This window comes from Colossoma macropomum, unplaced genomic scaffold (genome assembly GCF_904425465.1).
Source record: "Colossoma macropomum unplaced genomic scaffold, Colossoma_macropomum, whole genome shotgun sequence".
Classification (NCBI taxonomy): domain Eukaryota; kingdom Metazoa; phylum Chordata; class Actinopteri; order Characiformes; family Serrasalmidae; genus Colossoma; species Colossoma macropomum.
The window spans coordinates 64712-78948 of NW_023494875.1; the positions used below are offsets into that span (position 1 = coordinate 64712).

General features: G+C 41.3%; 1 protein-coding gene across 1 annotated transcript in view; it reads right to left on the minus strand.

The window, feature by feature from the left end:
- LOC118800367 (neural-cadherin-like) overlaps positions 1-14237 on the minus strand; it is a 168919-nt gene that overhangs the window by 60352 nt on the left and 94330 nt on the right. Inside the window, exons 5-6 of the mRNA XM_036560570.1 lie at positions 10392-10503; positions 585-834 (exon numbers count right to left, since the gene is read on the minus strand). Coding sequence (XP_036416463.1) covers positions 585-834; positions 10392-10503 — 362 coding nt within the window. The remainder of the gene's footprint in view (positions 1-584; positions 835-10391; positions 10504-14237) is intronic.

Consider the following 14237-nt stretch of genomic DNA (forward strand, 5'->3'; position numbering starts at 1 on the left):
ACCTGCTCTTCATATCATGGAAGATGATAAAAATCAAGAAGCTGAATGTTAATAAAACATTTGCAGTTTTGTTTATTTATTTACTTATTTTTTTACTGAGTTTCCACCGCTTTCATTTCAACTTAATCATTAAGATGTAAAGAAAGTGATTCAGAGTGGCTTAATGTGCTCTAATTGTTCACAGTAGGGCTGTTTGGAACAAGACATTTGAAGAGTTTAAGGCCTAAAAGCTAAAGTTTTACAGTAGTTTTGATACATGCAGGGCGTTGTAAGGCAAAATAAACTCCAAAGAAAACTTTTTTTTTTTAGCTCCACTACTACTATTTTACCATCATCAATATTACACATGAAGCTGGAAAGACATATGTAGGTCCACTGGATTTGGGTAGTACATAAAATGGCTTAATTTGTATTGTAGAGATCGTGACCTCCTGGTTCTATTTCACATCAAACCAGTAAGTTTGTTGTCAACCACTGAATTATGCAGATTTGTTTTACTCCCCTTTAAACTAATGTGACAAGGCAAGTTTTCCCCAAACTCTGACTGTAAGTGTGATATGTAGAAAGAGACAGAATGGACATACACAGTCTGGGAGAAGACAGGCGCCTCATCGTTGACGTTGGCCATGCGGATGCGGATGGAGGCGGTGCCGGTGCGGGCGGGGGTGCCCTTGTCCACAGCCACCACCACACACTCATACATGTGATTGGGCCTCTCGTAATCAAGTTTCCGGCTGGGACTCACCACCCCCTGAGCTGAGACGCTGAAGTCCAGACTCTGGATGAAGTAGGAGATCTCTGCATTCAGACCGGTGTCGCAGTCTCTGGCCAGCACTAAGAGAGAATCAGAATCACAGTCAGGACTTACTGGTGAAGTATGTTTGTGTGTCAATTAAATGTATGTTAAGTATGTCAGTTAAAAACGTTTGTATTTTATAAATTGTAACTATGCACAGGCACCTCTGACAAGTTTTAAGAGTTCTGCTTGTGGTACAAGAGTCGATATCCCATGAACACTGTCCAGTTAAACATGTCAAAAATTACATATGAATGCTTCAAGGTAATGTGGCTAAAGTACCTAATTAGCACATCTGGCTAGCTGACAAAGCCTTCATGTGTTTTTGTACACACAAAGTAAAAAACTGTATGTGCCAAGAGATTTGTATGCCTTGAGTTTTTCTTTTGTACAGGTGCTGAGTTTTTCCACAAGGTACACGAAGATGTCCAGCCACTGTAACTTTGGCCATTTAGTTGGATTCTTGACCCACTGACCTGACAGTGAGTATGGGTCAAGAAGCCTCACCCCATTGTAATGGGTTAGCTTATTAGTGGCAAACCATTAAAAGAACTGGAAAAGGCCTCCAGAGGATCCATATTCCTATATTCCTACACCTCACACCACTATGCTAACTGTCACCTTCTGCCACCAGTTAAGCTCTGCCCACAAAACAGATCATCTCTGTTTACAAACACAAAAAAGGTCTATAGCTGACATGTCAAGTACGAATGCTTGTCACATGTAGCAATAGTAGCCTAGGAAGGAAGGGGGCAAAGGATCAGTTTGTCTTTGGGTAAACAGCAGCTCTCAGTTTACGTACAATCACGTATAAGAGTGATGAGGTGAGGTAAATACTACCGAACTACCTATACTATCTATGCTGAGAGAAAAGACACCCCATATTAGTAGCAGAGCTGTTACTAATATGGGGTGAACTGGAGATTTGCCATAAGCCAGTCATTAAAAATAGATCAGGAGTTCTCCAACATCCCCATGTGATTAACCATATAGGCTACATAGGCTCCAGCCTTGGACCTCATGAGCGCAAGGGGCCTCGCCTCAACAGGTTAAAAAAACAAGTTTGAGTCTTTAGCATGCTAGTCTCATGTCATCTTGTAAGATGGAAAGGAACAGAGTGGAGGGGAAGTGACCAAGTTCATTTAGTAATAAGCTCCATTTTTTCACAATGCAGGGTTACCCACTCTCACTTTTTATGTCTTTTCTCCAACTATAGTTCTGGGCAAAGAAATCTCACAGCAATGAATGGCCAACCAACCTACGCGCTCAGAACAAACTTGCAAGTAACTATTTTTATTCTTTCTGCATGATGACACCTGATTAGGTCATACTGTAACCTAATGAAAGAACGTTGGCGGTATCTTCTGCAACTCCACCTTTTTATGTCTATAGCTCAGCCAGTGTGAGGGGTGTGGAGTAAAGTGGAGCGGCGTGATTCTGCCAGGAGTGAAGATAAAGACGGAGCTGGCACGTCGGGATTCTCTGTCGCTCCAAGATTGCTATGACATCCCTCCCTCCCACAAGCATAACACATGCTAAGTTCTTCAGCTCAACTACATTCCTGTTTGGTCTATCTACATCATCTGCCACCAATGCTGCATTATATGAATCTCCTTATATGATAAATGTATGTCTCCTTATATCAAAGATTTTATTTGTTCATCTACAAGTGGCAACACGTTTATAGTAATCTGAAGGACAACAAAGAGTTTCAGGTTTGCCGTTTCTGCTGCGTCACTCCTGGTTTAAAACAGGCTTTATAAGCACTGCTAGAGGAAAAGTTTACTGAAGAAACTCTGAGTGTAAGAATGAAGAATATGGAGTTACCTTTCATGTGTGAGTGGAGACATAGCTGGTTTGAGAACCTCCACACGCTAAAGACTGTGACCTGTAGTTCAAATGAGTGCTACATGCATGTACCCATGAATACACACTTGTGTATGCAAAACTGAGAATCTCACTCCAGTCACCTCAACAAAGTCGGCAACCCTGTTAGGCTGTTATCATTTTTATGTAGCATATAATCTATAAAAACTTCATCTAAGGCCCTAGCCCGCACTGAGTATTTTCTCTTTTCAGTTACAGAGTGCAACCCGCAAATATTTAATGTGCCTGTGGCCCTGAGTGAGCGTGTGTATTTTTCACGTATGCGAGTGCCTGTGGTCTCTTGTGAGCTGAGGGGGCCTCGTTTGTGGCTGTAGTCTGTTGGATTCAGTACAGTAAGTGCTTTTTTAATTAAGTACTCTGTCATGTTAAAAGAGCCAATATTAATTAAAACTATGTCGCAGGGGCCAATTCTTTATTTGATAAATTTAAGAGCCCATCTGTCGGCGGCGGAGAGAAAGCGGCTGTTGACTGGCGCAGATCAAAAGTAAAACTTGAAGAAGGCTTTGCAGTCATTAGGCAGCGAGCCAGCGGCAGGGTCCTGCATCATTCTACCTCGGGCAAGCTGTCATCACACCCAGCCAGAGAGCTCATTTAGTGGAGGCAGATGAAGACCCTCTAATCTCCGAGGAAAATACAGAGTTAGAGAGATACACACTCACTCACTCACTCACAGATGTGGAAGCACACACACTCGGAGCTGTGTGTTCTCTGTCTCTCTCTTTCTCTCTCACTGCCTGTCTCTCTCTCTCTCTCTCTATCTCTCTTGCTGTCTCCATCTGCCTCTCTACCCATCCCTTTCTTTATCTTTCTCTGTCTGTCCATCTCTTTGTCTTTTTCTCTCTGTCTGTCTTTTTTCTCTCTTTCCTTCTCTGTCTCATTCTCTCTATCTCTGTTTGTCTCTTTACATTTCTCTCTCCCTCTCTTTCTCTCTCTGCCTGTCTCTCTCTATCTCTATTTGTCTGTCTCTTTCTATGTCTCTCTGCCTCTCTTTCTCTCTGCCTGTCTCTTTCTAGCTCTGTTTGTCTCTATGTCTCTCTCCGTCTGTCTCTTTCTCTCTTTGCCTCTCTCTTTCTATATCTCTCTCTCTGTCTGTCTCTCTATCTCTCTTTGACTCTCTCTCACTCTGTCTCTGCCTGTCTCCTGCTCTCTCTGTTTGTCTCTGTCTTTCTATGTCTCTCTCTCCATCTGTCACCCTCTGCCTCTCTCTCTCTCTTATTCTTTCTATCTTTTCACTCTCTCTCTTGTTCTTTTTATCCTTTTCACCCTTTCTCTTTCTCTTGCTGTTCTCCCTCTCTCTCTTCTCTTTTCTCTGTCTTTATATGTCTCTCTCTCCCTCTCTTTAATATACGTACATACACATATATAAATTATGAAATAAATAATATATTTACATGGTATTAGTTTAAGGCACTGTTTTATTCTGTTTTCTGCATGTGTGGCAGCTGTAAACATATGCAGCTGATAAGTTAACACATTCTGGTATCTCTCCTAAACACACGCATAACAAATCTTCAGTCTTATTAATTTTCTCTTCAAATGATGGGACATAAGTTTAGTTCAGCTGAAATAATCTTCTCTGAGATCTTTATATCTGCTACATGTGGAGAGAAAATGTTGTTCAGCTTCTATTTATTCAATTATAATCAATTGCATTGATTACATATTCGTTCTTTTTTGGCCTCCAGTGTTTCTTATGGCGCTCTTTTTCTATTTCTAAATTCTGATCACAAGTCTGTACACTGTTAAGATATTTCTTTCTTTGGGATTTTTTATTTTAATCAGATAATCTGATAATGTGTATTCTCTGTTCAGCAATCTGTAGCATTCTAATTTATTAACTGAAGCAAGTTCATTGGTCCAGTTATTGATATATTGCTTTTGGAGTTTGTGAATCATTCTGATCTGTGTTGGTGAGAGGGTGTACTGGGCTGTGGTGTGTCTCTCACTCTCTGCCTGTCTCTCTCTGTCTTTCACGCTCTATCTGTCTCTCTCTCTCAATCTTTCTCACCTTTTCACCCTCTTTCTCTCCCTGTTTTCCCTCTCTGTACCTGCCTCTCTACCTCTCTCTGCCTGTCTCTCACTCTCTGACTTTCTCTCTCTCTTTCTATCTCTTTCTCTCGCTTTGTTTTCTCTCTCTCTTTCTATGTCTCTCTCCTTCTTTTTCAGTCTCAGTCTGTCTGTTTTCTCTCTCCCCCTCTCTCTCTGTCTGTCCGTCTTCCTCTGTCTGCGTGTTCTCTCTCTCTTTGTCTTTCTCTTTGTCTCTGCCTGTCTCTCTGTCTCTTACTCTTTTCTTGTCTCTATCTCTTTCAATCTTTCTCTCCTTCTCACTCTCTCTCTTTCTCTCTCCATGTTCTCTCTCTGCCTGTCTCTCTCTCTTTCTTTTTTTCTCTCTCTTTCTACCTCACTCTCTTTTTATTTCTGTATAGACTTGTTGAGGTGTGGGTGTTTATATATGTGTGCTGGTACTTGCAAATGGAGGTTTAAGGACAGGATTCAAACAGACGGTTCATTAAAACAGGCAGTCTAATAGAACGCCTCTACAGGCCTCTATTTCCATTTTTAATGCATGTGTTAGTGTGAGGACCTGGCTTTGCAGCTTTGGGTAATTTAAACACAGCAGTCAGGCGCTGGCAGGCGGGCGCACGAGGGAGAATGAGACACACACACAGAGAGAGAGAGAGGCTGCTAGGTGCGGCCGGGGAGGTTAGACGACTTTCTCGCCTGTGTCGCTCTGGTGTGCTGTTAAATCCTCACTGGGGAAGTTTTTGCTCGATAATTGGAGCGCGTCTCTCGCTCCTCTTCCTGCTAGCTCCTATTAAAAGCCCGAACCCAATTTACAGCCTAATCCCAACTTAAGGTAAACAACAATAATAATCTTCTCTCCCTTCTGCTCGGCTCCTCCGTGCAGTCAAAGATTGTTCTTCCGCACTTATGTTACTCGCACAACAGAACACATTCGATAAGCAAATACCGGCTCCATCTGCTGTTTGTGTGAACCCGCTGCTTTCACCATGTTGAGAGAGGAAAAAAAACTGCACAGAATATAAAGTTGTTTTCCAAACCGCAACGAAAACAGAAGAGAACTCAGTCGAATCACAGGCAGAAATCCATTCTATTTGCATACGGAGTGGGGAGAGAGAGAGAGAGAGAGAGAGAGAGAGTGAGAGAATGAGGGAGAGAGGGGAGCGGAAGCAACAGCCTAGAGGGCATGTTTCTGCTCGGCACGGCAATATGTAAACATAATTGAATTTCATAAATGCAGTCGGCATTCCAAATGTGTGCATCTGCTTCACAAAGCATGCACACTAGCAGATCATCAACAGACAAGAATTTCTTTCCTTTTTTTCTCGTCGTCTCCCTCGCCTTACTTCGTTTCTGTGGCTCTGTCTGGCTGGTGCAGAACAAAGACGAAATTAAAGATCATTAATCATCGGGAATTCTGGCAGGGAGGTGGTGGGCTCTTTGAAACGGTGGGCTGCGCAGAGCATGGTGGGATTCAAATCTCCCAGCAGCCTCTCGCTCTCCCAGCAGCCAGTCTCAAAGCTTATTATCGACTGTTTAATACTCACACAGCCATCAGAGCAGAGAACGTTAATACAGTCACCAGTGGTGCATGCAGAGATGAGAGACAACATTACACATACACTGACATACATAATTCTGCTGTGTGTCTCTGAGCTCTGTTAGTTTTCGTGTATACGCTTGTGCACCTGCTCACATGTACTGATATGACCTCCACTGCTCTATTTATAGGTGTTTGTGTGTGGATCTATGTACACTACAGTACAGTGTACTCTGAGACCACCATTCGTTTAATTAATTTAAAAACAGTCAAAATGACCATTCATTAAACTTTACTCCACATTTCAGATGCCCAGTTTGGGTGTTCTAGTGCATATATTCTCCTTTTTGTCTATTTCCGTTTCTCAGTAACTGACATCTACACATCCTTACAGGCTTACAGTGTTCAGCACTGGGTTGCACCAGGTTTGCAGAAGTTTATACTCAAGTTTGGGCGTCAAGTCTTTACTAAGTCCTTAGTGAACACTATTTAGTTTCAAACTATCCTTTTACTAAATTTGGTGGCACCATAAATCCGTACGGTGTGTCTTAACTAGTAACAACTGGCTAATGAGTACGTCGCTTTAACATGGCGATAACATGTTCAGAACCCACCAGTAAACCCGCTGCCATGGAAAAGCAGTGGCAACTGGCTCTGACTTTTTCAATGGAAAAAGTTAAACTGAACAAAACTAATTATCTACAGCCACTGTCTGTTTATTTTTTGATATTTCCCTGAGAAAACCAAATGTGCAGCTATTTAAACGACAGTTTCTGGATAACAGTCACAACAGCAGATCAGTTTAGCCGTTTATGCAGCTGCTGAGTCTCACTGAGCTGGAGCTGTGGGTGTTTAGCTTCAAGCTTGGAGTTTAAACCAGAGCGATGATTAGAGCTGTAAGTAAAATCACAGCATTTAGCGTTTAGAATGTTTAGCCTAGTTAACCAAAAAAGTCATGTTCTCGGTCTTTGTTGTGCTTTGTACATGGTTTCTGATGGTTTCCCTAACATGTACACCTGCTCAGGGGGAGGTAAATATTTAGTAATTAATAAACTCAACGTTACAACTAGTTTGTTTGGTGCAAACTGTTCTGATTTAATGATGCATAAACCTGAACTTAGTAAACACTTACGTTACAACTAGCCTACGTTTGAACTTATGCACAGCTGGTGCAACCGGCCACACGTGTCCCCTCACAGTGGAATGATGAGGATGGACAGAAACACCTGTGGATTTTTTTCAGATCTGAAGCAAGAGTGGAGCTTGATTTTCTCCTCTCAGAGATGAGACCTGCACTGTTTCGCTGATGGTGACAGTATTGGTGGTCTACCAGGTCACTGTTATTAGAAACACTATATCTAGGCTCCCGAGTGGTGCAACCGTCTAAGGGTTGGCCCTATCATCAGGAGATTGCAAGTTCGATCCCTGCTGATGCTACAACCATCCGTGGCTGGGAGTTCAAGAGAGCACAACTTTCTGGGTGGGTAGGATGGCCCCTTCATCTCCCTCCCATCACTTAATCACTCAGTGCAATGCTAACCAGTGCAGGCCTCTGTTAGCTGACTTAACTGGTGGTTGGCACCTTTCTCAGAGTGTGTATAGCTGCCCAATGGCGTTTCGTTAGCGTTAGTTTGAAAAGATGTGGTAGCTCGTGTCACAGGTCTCAGAGGAAGCCTGTGCTAGCCCTCCTAGCGCTGGTGGTATCATGTGGTTGGGGGAGTCCTACGTGGAATTTATATTACTGTTTTACTAATTACTATATTACTATTAATGCAGGACAGGAGGGACAAACTGATTTTACAGGAAATGCTGAACAAGTTTCTGGATACATTTAGACACGCACTGAGTTGACAGATTATTAGGTACACCTACCTTATACCTTGGCCATTTTATCAGATATACCTACCATATAGGTGCACTTTGTAGTTTCACAATTGTTAAGTACAGGCAAATACTGGACCAAAGCTGATATGCACAGTTTGTCCTATTGTGGTTCTTTCACACTGATGAATGGTGTAAAGCGATGATGAATTGTGCAGCAAAAGATGAGCTACAGTCAGTAATTGTAAACCCACAAAGTGCTTCTATATGGTAGGTGTTTTCGTGTAGGCCAGTGAGTGTAGGCACAAGATAACAAGGTACCTAATAAACTGGCAACTGTACAGTGTAACATCACTGGAAAAAGTGAACAGACAGATATATCTTTAAAGTCTAATGTGTCTCATGGGCCCTCCCTCCGTATTCAGTAAAACACATCATCCATTTTTTAAGAGCCCCTAAAACACTTTCAATTACAGCAGTAGGATCGTTGCACGGGCCTCCAGAGCCAGATAACACACAGGTCCTGCGTGCTTAGCAGAGATCCTGCCCCTCTCTGCTCTACCATCCATAGCCCCCTCCTATCAGCCCTGATTATCTGCCTTTGGGACAGGGGTCAAAGCACAGACTGCCTGCCTATGGCCCTGGCACTGCCAGCTGCACGCTTACAGAGCTGGGTCACTCAAACCACCCACTTACACGCACACAGCCGTACACACATTCACTGTCCAGACCTTCTGAAAAAAGAGGGGTTGGGTGGGGGGGGTGGGGGGGACAGTTTGGTTTGACCAGGCATTCTCATAAAAAGAACCCGACTTATGAGGAGCTAAATGTGTGCAGAGAATGAAAATGAGGAATCACCAGTAGAACGATAGACAATACATACTTCTATCCTTGATGGAAAATCTAATAAGCAATTACCAGTTTCAGTGGGAGAGGTGAGGGGAGTGTGCACCCATAGTAGCCAAACATTTGGAATGCTCGTCAAAAGTTTTGAGAAACCTTGCTTCTCCAAGTGATGTTTGATTTTGACTGTTATTTCTCAGTTAAGCAACAAAAAGTATGCTCAAAAAAGAGAACCAACTGGGTTGTTGGACTTACAAACCAAAAATATGTTGACAATAAAATAAATGAATTGGACAAAAATAAATGAATAAAATGGACAAAAGTTTCTGAAAGTGCATTTAAGTGAATGAAAACTGTTTATTTTGATCCAAAGAGAACTATCTGCCAATGAAATGTTGAAATTTCCATCAACAGTTGAGCATCATGTTGAGGTAGAGTCTGTGTACACTGAGTCTAGTCTATGTATTCGAACAATAATGTGTGGCATAACTTAAGCTTATATACTAGTTAATTTTATATATACATATATATATATATATATATATATATATATATATATATATATATATATATATATATATTCTTAACAACTGTGCTAACAGTTACACTAATGCTATTGTGTCCATATGATTTAACGGCTTAATGCATGCTGGCATTGATTATGGCATTCAGCAGATGCTCTTATCCAGAACAACTGACAATTTGATCATTTTACACAGGTAGGTGAAGGTAGTGTTAGGAATCTTGCCCACATACTCTTATTAATTTAGCACAGGGTGTGTGGCAGGTAGAAGTGTTATCCACTACACTATATCACCCACTATACCAACCTGAATACTGAATAACAGGACAAAATAATACTTTAAACTATAGTTTTAGGCCAGAATGCTGCTTCAAGTTATTGCAAACCAACAAAGAAAATGTGCTCATTTGTATTAAAACATTTTGAAAAGCTAGGTGTCCCCAAACCTTTGACAGACTATGTATATGGACTATGTATATGAAATCTCCACCTATGAATGTCAGATTGGGGACACAGCTCAGGTCATGGCAGTTAGAACACTGAACTACAGAAGCACAGCGTTAGCCAGATAAAGCTCTTAGGGATGCTATACTATTTAATAATGTTTGTATCATCTGATTACGTGAAATACCAGAAATGAAGTAGCACAACAGGGCACCCAGGGAGTGGGCTTAAGAGTGAAAATTGGAAGGAAAGGGGGAAAAAGTGGCTGGGGTGAGGGTTGTCCACATCCTGAGAGTGCGTAGCTGCCTTTGATTGCGTTCCATTTACCACCTGGAGCGCACAAGCATAAGCTGTAATGAATTATTTCTTAATTACAGGGCTGTGTTCAGCAGCCTCTCGCCCACACAGCATCACCTCAGGAGGGAGACAGAAAAGGAGAAAGACAGAGAGAGATGGAAAGAAAGAGTGACCTCTGTGAGATCATCCTTTGAACATTCCCTGCGGTCCTCACTCACCCTGCAGTAGAGAGGTTCCAGGTGGAGTGGTCTCGGGGATGTTGTCTCTGCTGTAGATGGAGTGCATAAACTCGGGAGTGCAGTCGTTCTCATCGGTGACGTGTACCGCTACCTACAAAGAGAGAGAGAGAGAGAGAGAGAGAGGGAGAGACATTAAAGTACAGTAGGAAATGTACTTGTCTAATCAAACAATAATATGCAATACTATGAGTTCACAACTCAGTAATGAAGTAACACAAAAGGTCTTGATGTTGTTCACGATTACATGAGACCCTGAATGTTCTATTGCTTTTATAAAACAGTTCTGCAAAATAAAGCCTGGCATATTGTATCCAATATGCTTTAATATTGGCAATGCCTTACTCTACAAAATAGTCACTTGCGTTACGGATAGAGCCATAAAACCGCAGCAATATCAGGTTCAGTTTACCTTTTCAACCTGCCAGATTAACCTTAATGTGATTTTGTTTAAGTCAGTCTGTAAAGCACTTCACAAAGCACTTTGGTTGCTGAATTTCATTCTGTTTGTTTCAGCAGAATGACACATTTACGGTGAAAAAACTGCTCTTATCACAAATAACATCATGGGTAGATCACTTCTCAACCAATCAGACTGTACCATCAGAACTAACTGATATTATCTGAGGTAAACTTTTTTCTCATCTGTTAATATTTGGAGTTTATCTGAGAAAGGTTTGAAAGCCAACAATAACCAGCATTGTGTTTCTTTAGTTTTGCACTACAGCTACAACGCTAATGTAGCTAAAAAGCAATGGAAACTTATAGTCACAACATTAGGATTGTGCAGACTGCATTGATTGACAAGTCAGTGATGATTTAGCCATACAGTTTGCACAATACTAACTAGTTTTAGCAAGCCATGTTATCTACATTAGCTTCATAACTACAGTGAGAAACTAAAAAATCTCATTTTAGACATCTAACATGTCTTTGCTGGTTGACTAGATGTGGGGCAAGGTGAGAAACTACAGTTTGTGGAGAACACATGTACTTGCTAGTTTCACTGGAAGCTGGTTTGACAGTGTTAGCTATGTGTTTGGAGAGCAGTTTGATTTCAGAATTCAGCCTGATTTGTCAACAGTAAGACTGGACAGATGCACAGGTATTTACGTTATGCTGTTTGTTTTTTGTTTGTTACGAACAGCCACGGTTAATGCATTTTACAACAGCGGTAACTAGTTAATCCGGGTTTAGACACTAAGGCTGTGATTAATCCAGGTTTAGATACTCAGACTGTGATTACTCACAGGTTTAGATACTCAGGCTGTGATTAATCCAGATTTAGATACTCAGGCTGTGATTAATCCAAGTTTAGATGCTCAGGCTGTGATTAATCCACATTTAGATACTCAGACTGATTAATCCAGGTTTAGATATTTAGGCTGTGATTAATGCAGGTTTACATACTGAGGCTGTGATTAAGCAGGTTTAGAAACTCATACTGTGATCAATCCAGGTTTAGATATTTAGGCTGTGATTGATTACAAGTCGCCAACGAAGGAAAAAGAATCAACATATGTAGAAACGTTGAATCTCTTAAATTAAACAGGCTGTTTTTCATAGGTATATTCTTTAAGACCATTGCATGTAAATAGTCTCTGTTCCGATTGGCTGCCGTGTATTGTGCCTCATTCAAAAAGCAAGCCAGATTAAAACAGTTCTTATAACTTCAGACTGAATGGGTGGAGCTAAGCTGCTGTAGGCTGTGGGTATATTAAGGCATTGGCTTTTATGACATCACAAAAACAATGAATTCATATCGAGCTGTATTTGCCACTCAGTTTTCTTGTATAAACTGTGTGGACTGAGGAGTGAATGTGTTGGCTGATACAGTGTTTACACACCACATCAAACTCTTTTTAAAAAAGTGGGGAATATTCAATTTTTCACGCTATTGGGCCCTTTAAGGTATAGAGAGAGGAAGAGAGAGGGTGCAATGTAAAGAGAGAGAAAGAAACACAGAGACAGAGGAAGATATCCGTATAGAAAGAGAGATATAGAGAGAGAGTGAGAGAAGAGAGGGCGAGGTGGAGCGGGAGACGGAGGAGTATGTTAGTCATGCTGAGGGCAGAGTCCCAGAGCACAGCTTATCTCTGAGGAGCAGCACTGCCAAGAGGGAGGAAAACTTCTCTGTGACACTGCCACGGCACCCCCGTACACACACAGAACAGATAGTTGACCATGCGCCCCTGCAGCTGTCAGACCAGAGGAGGACGCTCCAGTCCTCTTTCACACTCCCTGTTCCACTCTGCAACAGCTCCACTCCTACACCAGCATCAGTGAGGACGATAACTCGCTGTTTGTGTAAGTCAGAGTGAGACAGTGAAGGCCACAGGCTGCTGCCTTCTACAGCCTGCATGTAGGAGGAGTGTTACTGCTAATAACAGCTACACCAGATTAATTGTGCTGTCACACCTACCTTGTTTGGTGCTGACATAATGAACTTTTTCTTTAGTTTGCTTCATTTGGTAAGGTGTGAACACTACACCTGTACTAAACAAAGGCAACGATCACAGGTTTCACTTCTCTTTCAAATGAACTCTAGTTCAGTTCACTGCTTGTGGGAACGCATCTTTGCAATCAACATCAGAGCATGCTGTTCTGCTTCTTCTAGCAGCATGTCAGCACTGGACTGTCCACATAATCTGCCTGTTTTAATGCTTGACTCTTTACAGACATTCATATTGTTCCTGCAGAACAGCCAACAATGGCAGATGAGCAAGAAATAACAGTGAAAGTATGTGTTTGATTTTGGCACATGGATCGCCAGACCTATTTTGGCCAAGTAATGGCAACTTGGTTAAATTTAAACTGACAAACAAATCATAAAAGAAGCATTTATGAAGTAAAGTTTATTATTGTTACACATTGACATTAAATGTGTATATTTTCTGTTTTCGTACTTTCACAGTGGCAAATGTGAAAGTAGCAAAATGTCTGCCAAATCGCTGACCAATAAACACCTACATGTGTAATTTGGTGCACTTTAACCGTTGCAGTGTGAAACCAACTAAATCAAATGAAAAAGATACAATGTCACAAAAAGTAAACTAACAACCTAAGGGTGCTTTCATGTTAGGCCTGTTTTGGTACAAACCAATCAAACCTTTTCTTTAGGTTCCGTTTTTGGAGATGTGAATGCTCTAGCCGTACTTGGGCCTGAACCAAACAGCTGAACAGGGGACCGCTAAAAAAACACAGGTCTTGGTCCACTTCCAAGTGAAATCTGGTTAGTTCACTGCTGGTGAGAACACATTTTTGCGATGGTCCACACCAAATTAGAGAATTCAACAACAGAACATTTTCACGGCATGTGTCACTGCTGTACTGTCTGCATAATCCACCTGTTTTAACATTTCTCTCACAGATGAGCAATAGTCAAAAAAAAAAACTGGATTTGTCACATGGACTGCACAAAGTATTTCTCATAGGCTGGGCCAGATATCGATGATGTTCAATTTATATTAATTAATCATAAAGAAGCAGAGTTAGGAGAGGGAAAGAATAATGTGCTGAGAGTTAGAAGCAGTTAGGTTTAATTTTTTACTCTTACAGTGACAGTGATACAAGTAGACATTAAGCATCTTTATTTTTGTGCAACATAATGGGAATGATAATATGTTTTATCAAGAATATAGGGATAGATCAAGATCTAGATTTATAATATGAAAGGCAAGTGAACGTTAAAAAAAAGGGCTGAGACTCGATTAATTCGGGCTGGTTTGACGAAGCTCAGACTCTTTTAATTTAGAATGTAAATCAGATTTTATTATGTAACATCCTGTACAATTTATTATTATAAGTTTGAATGTCCCTGGTTAAATT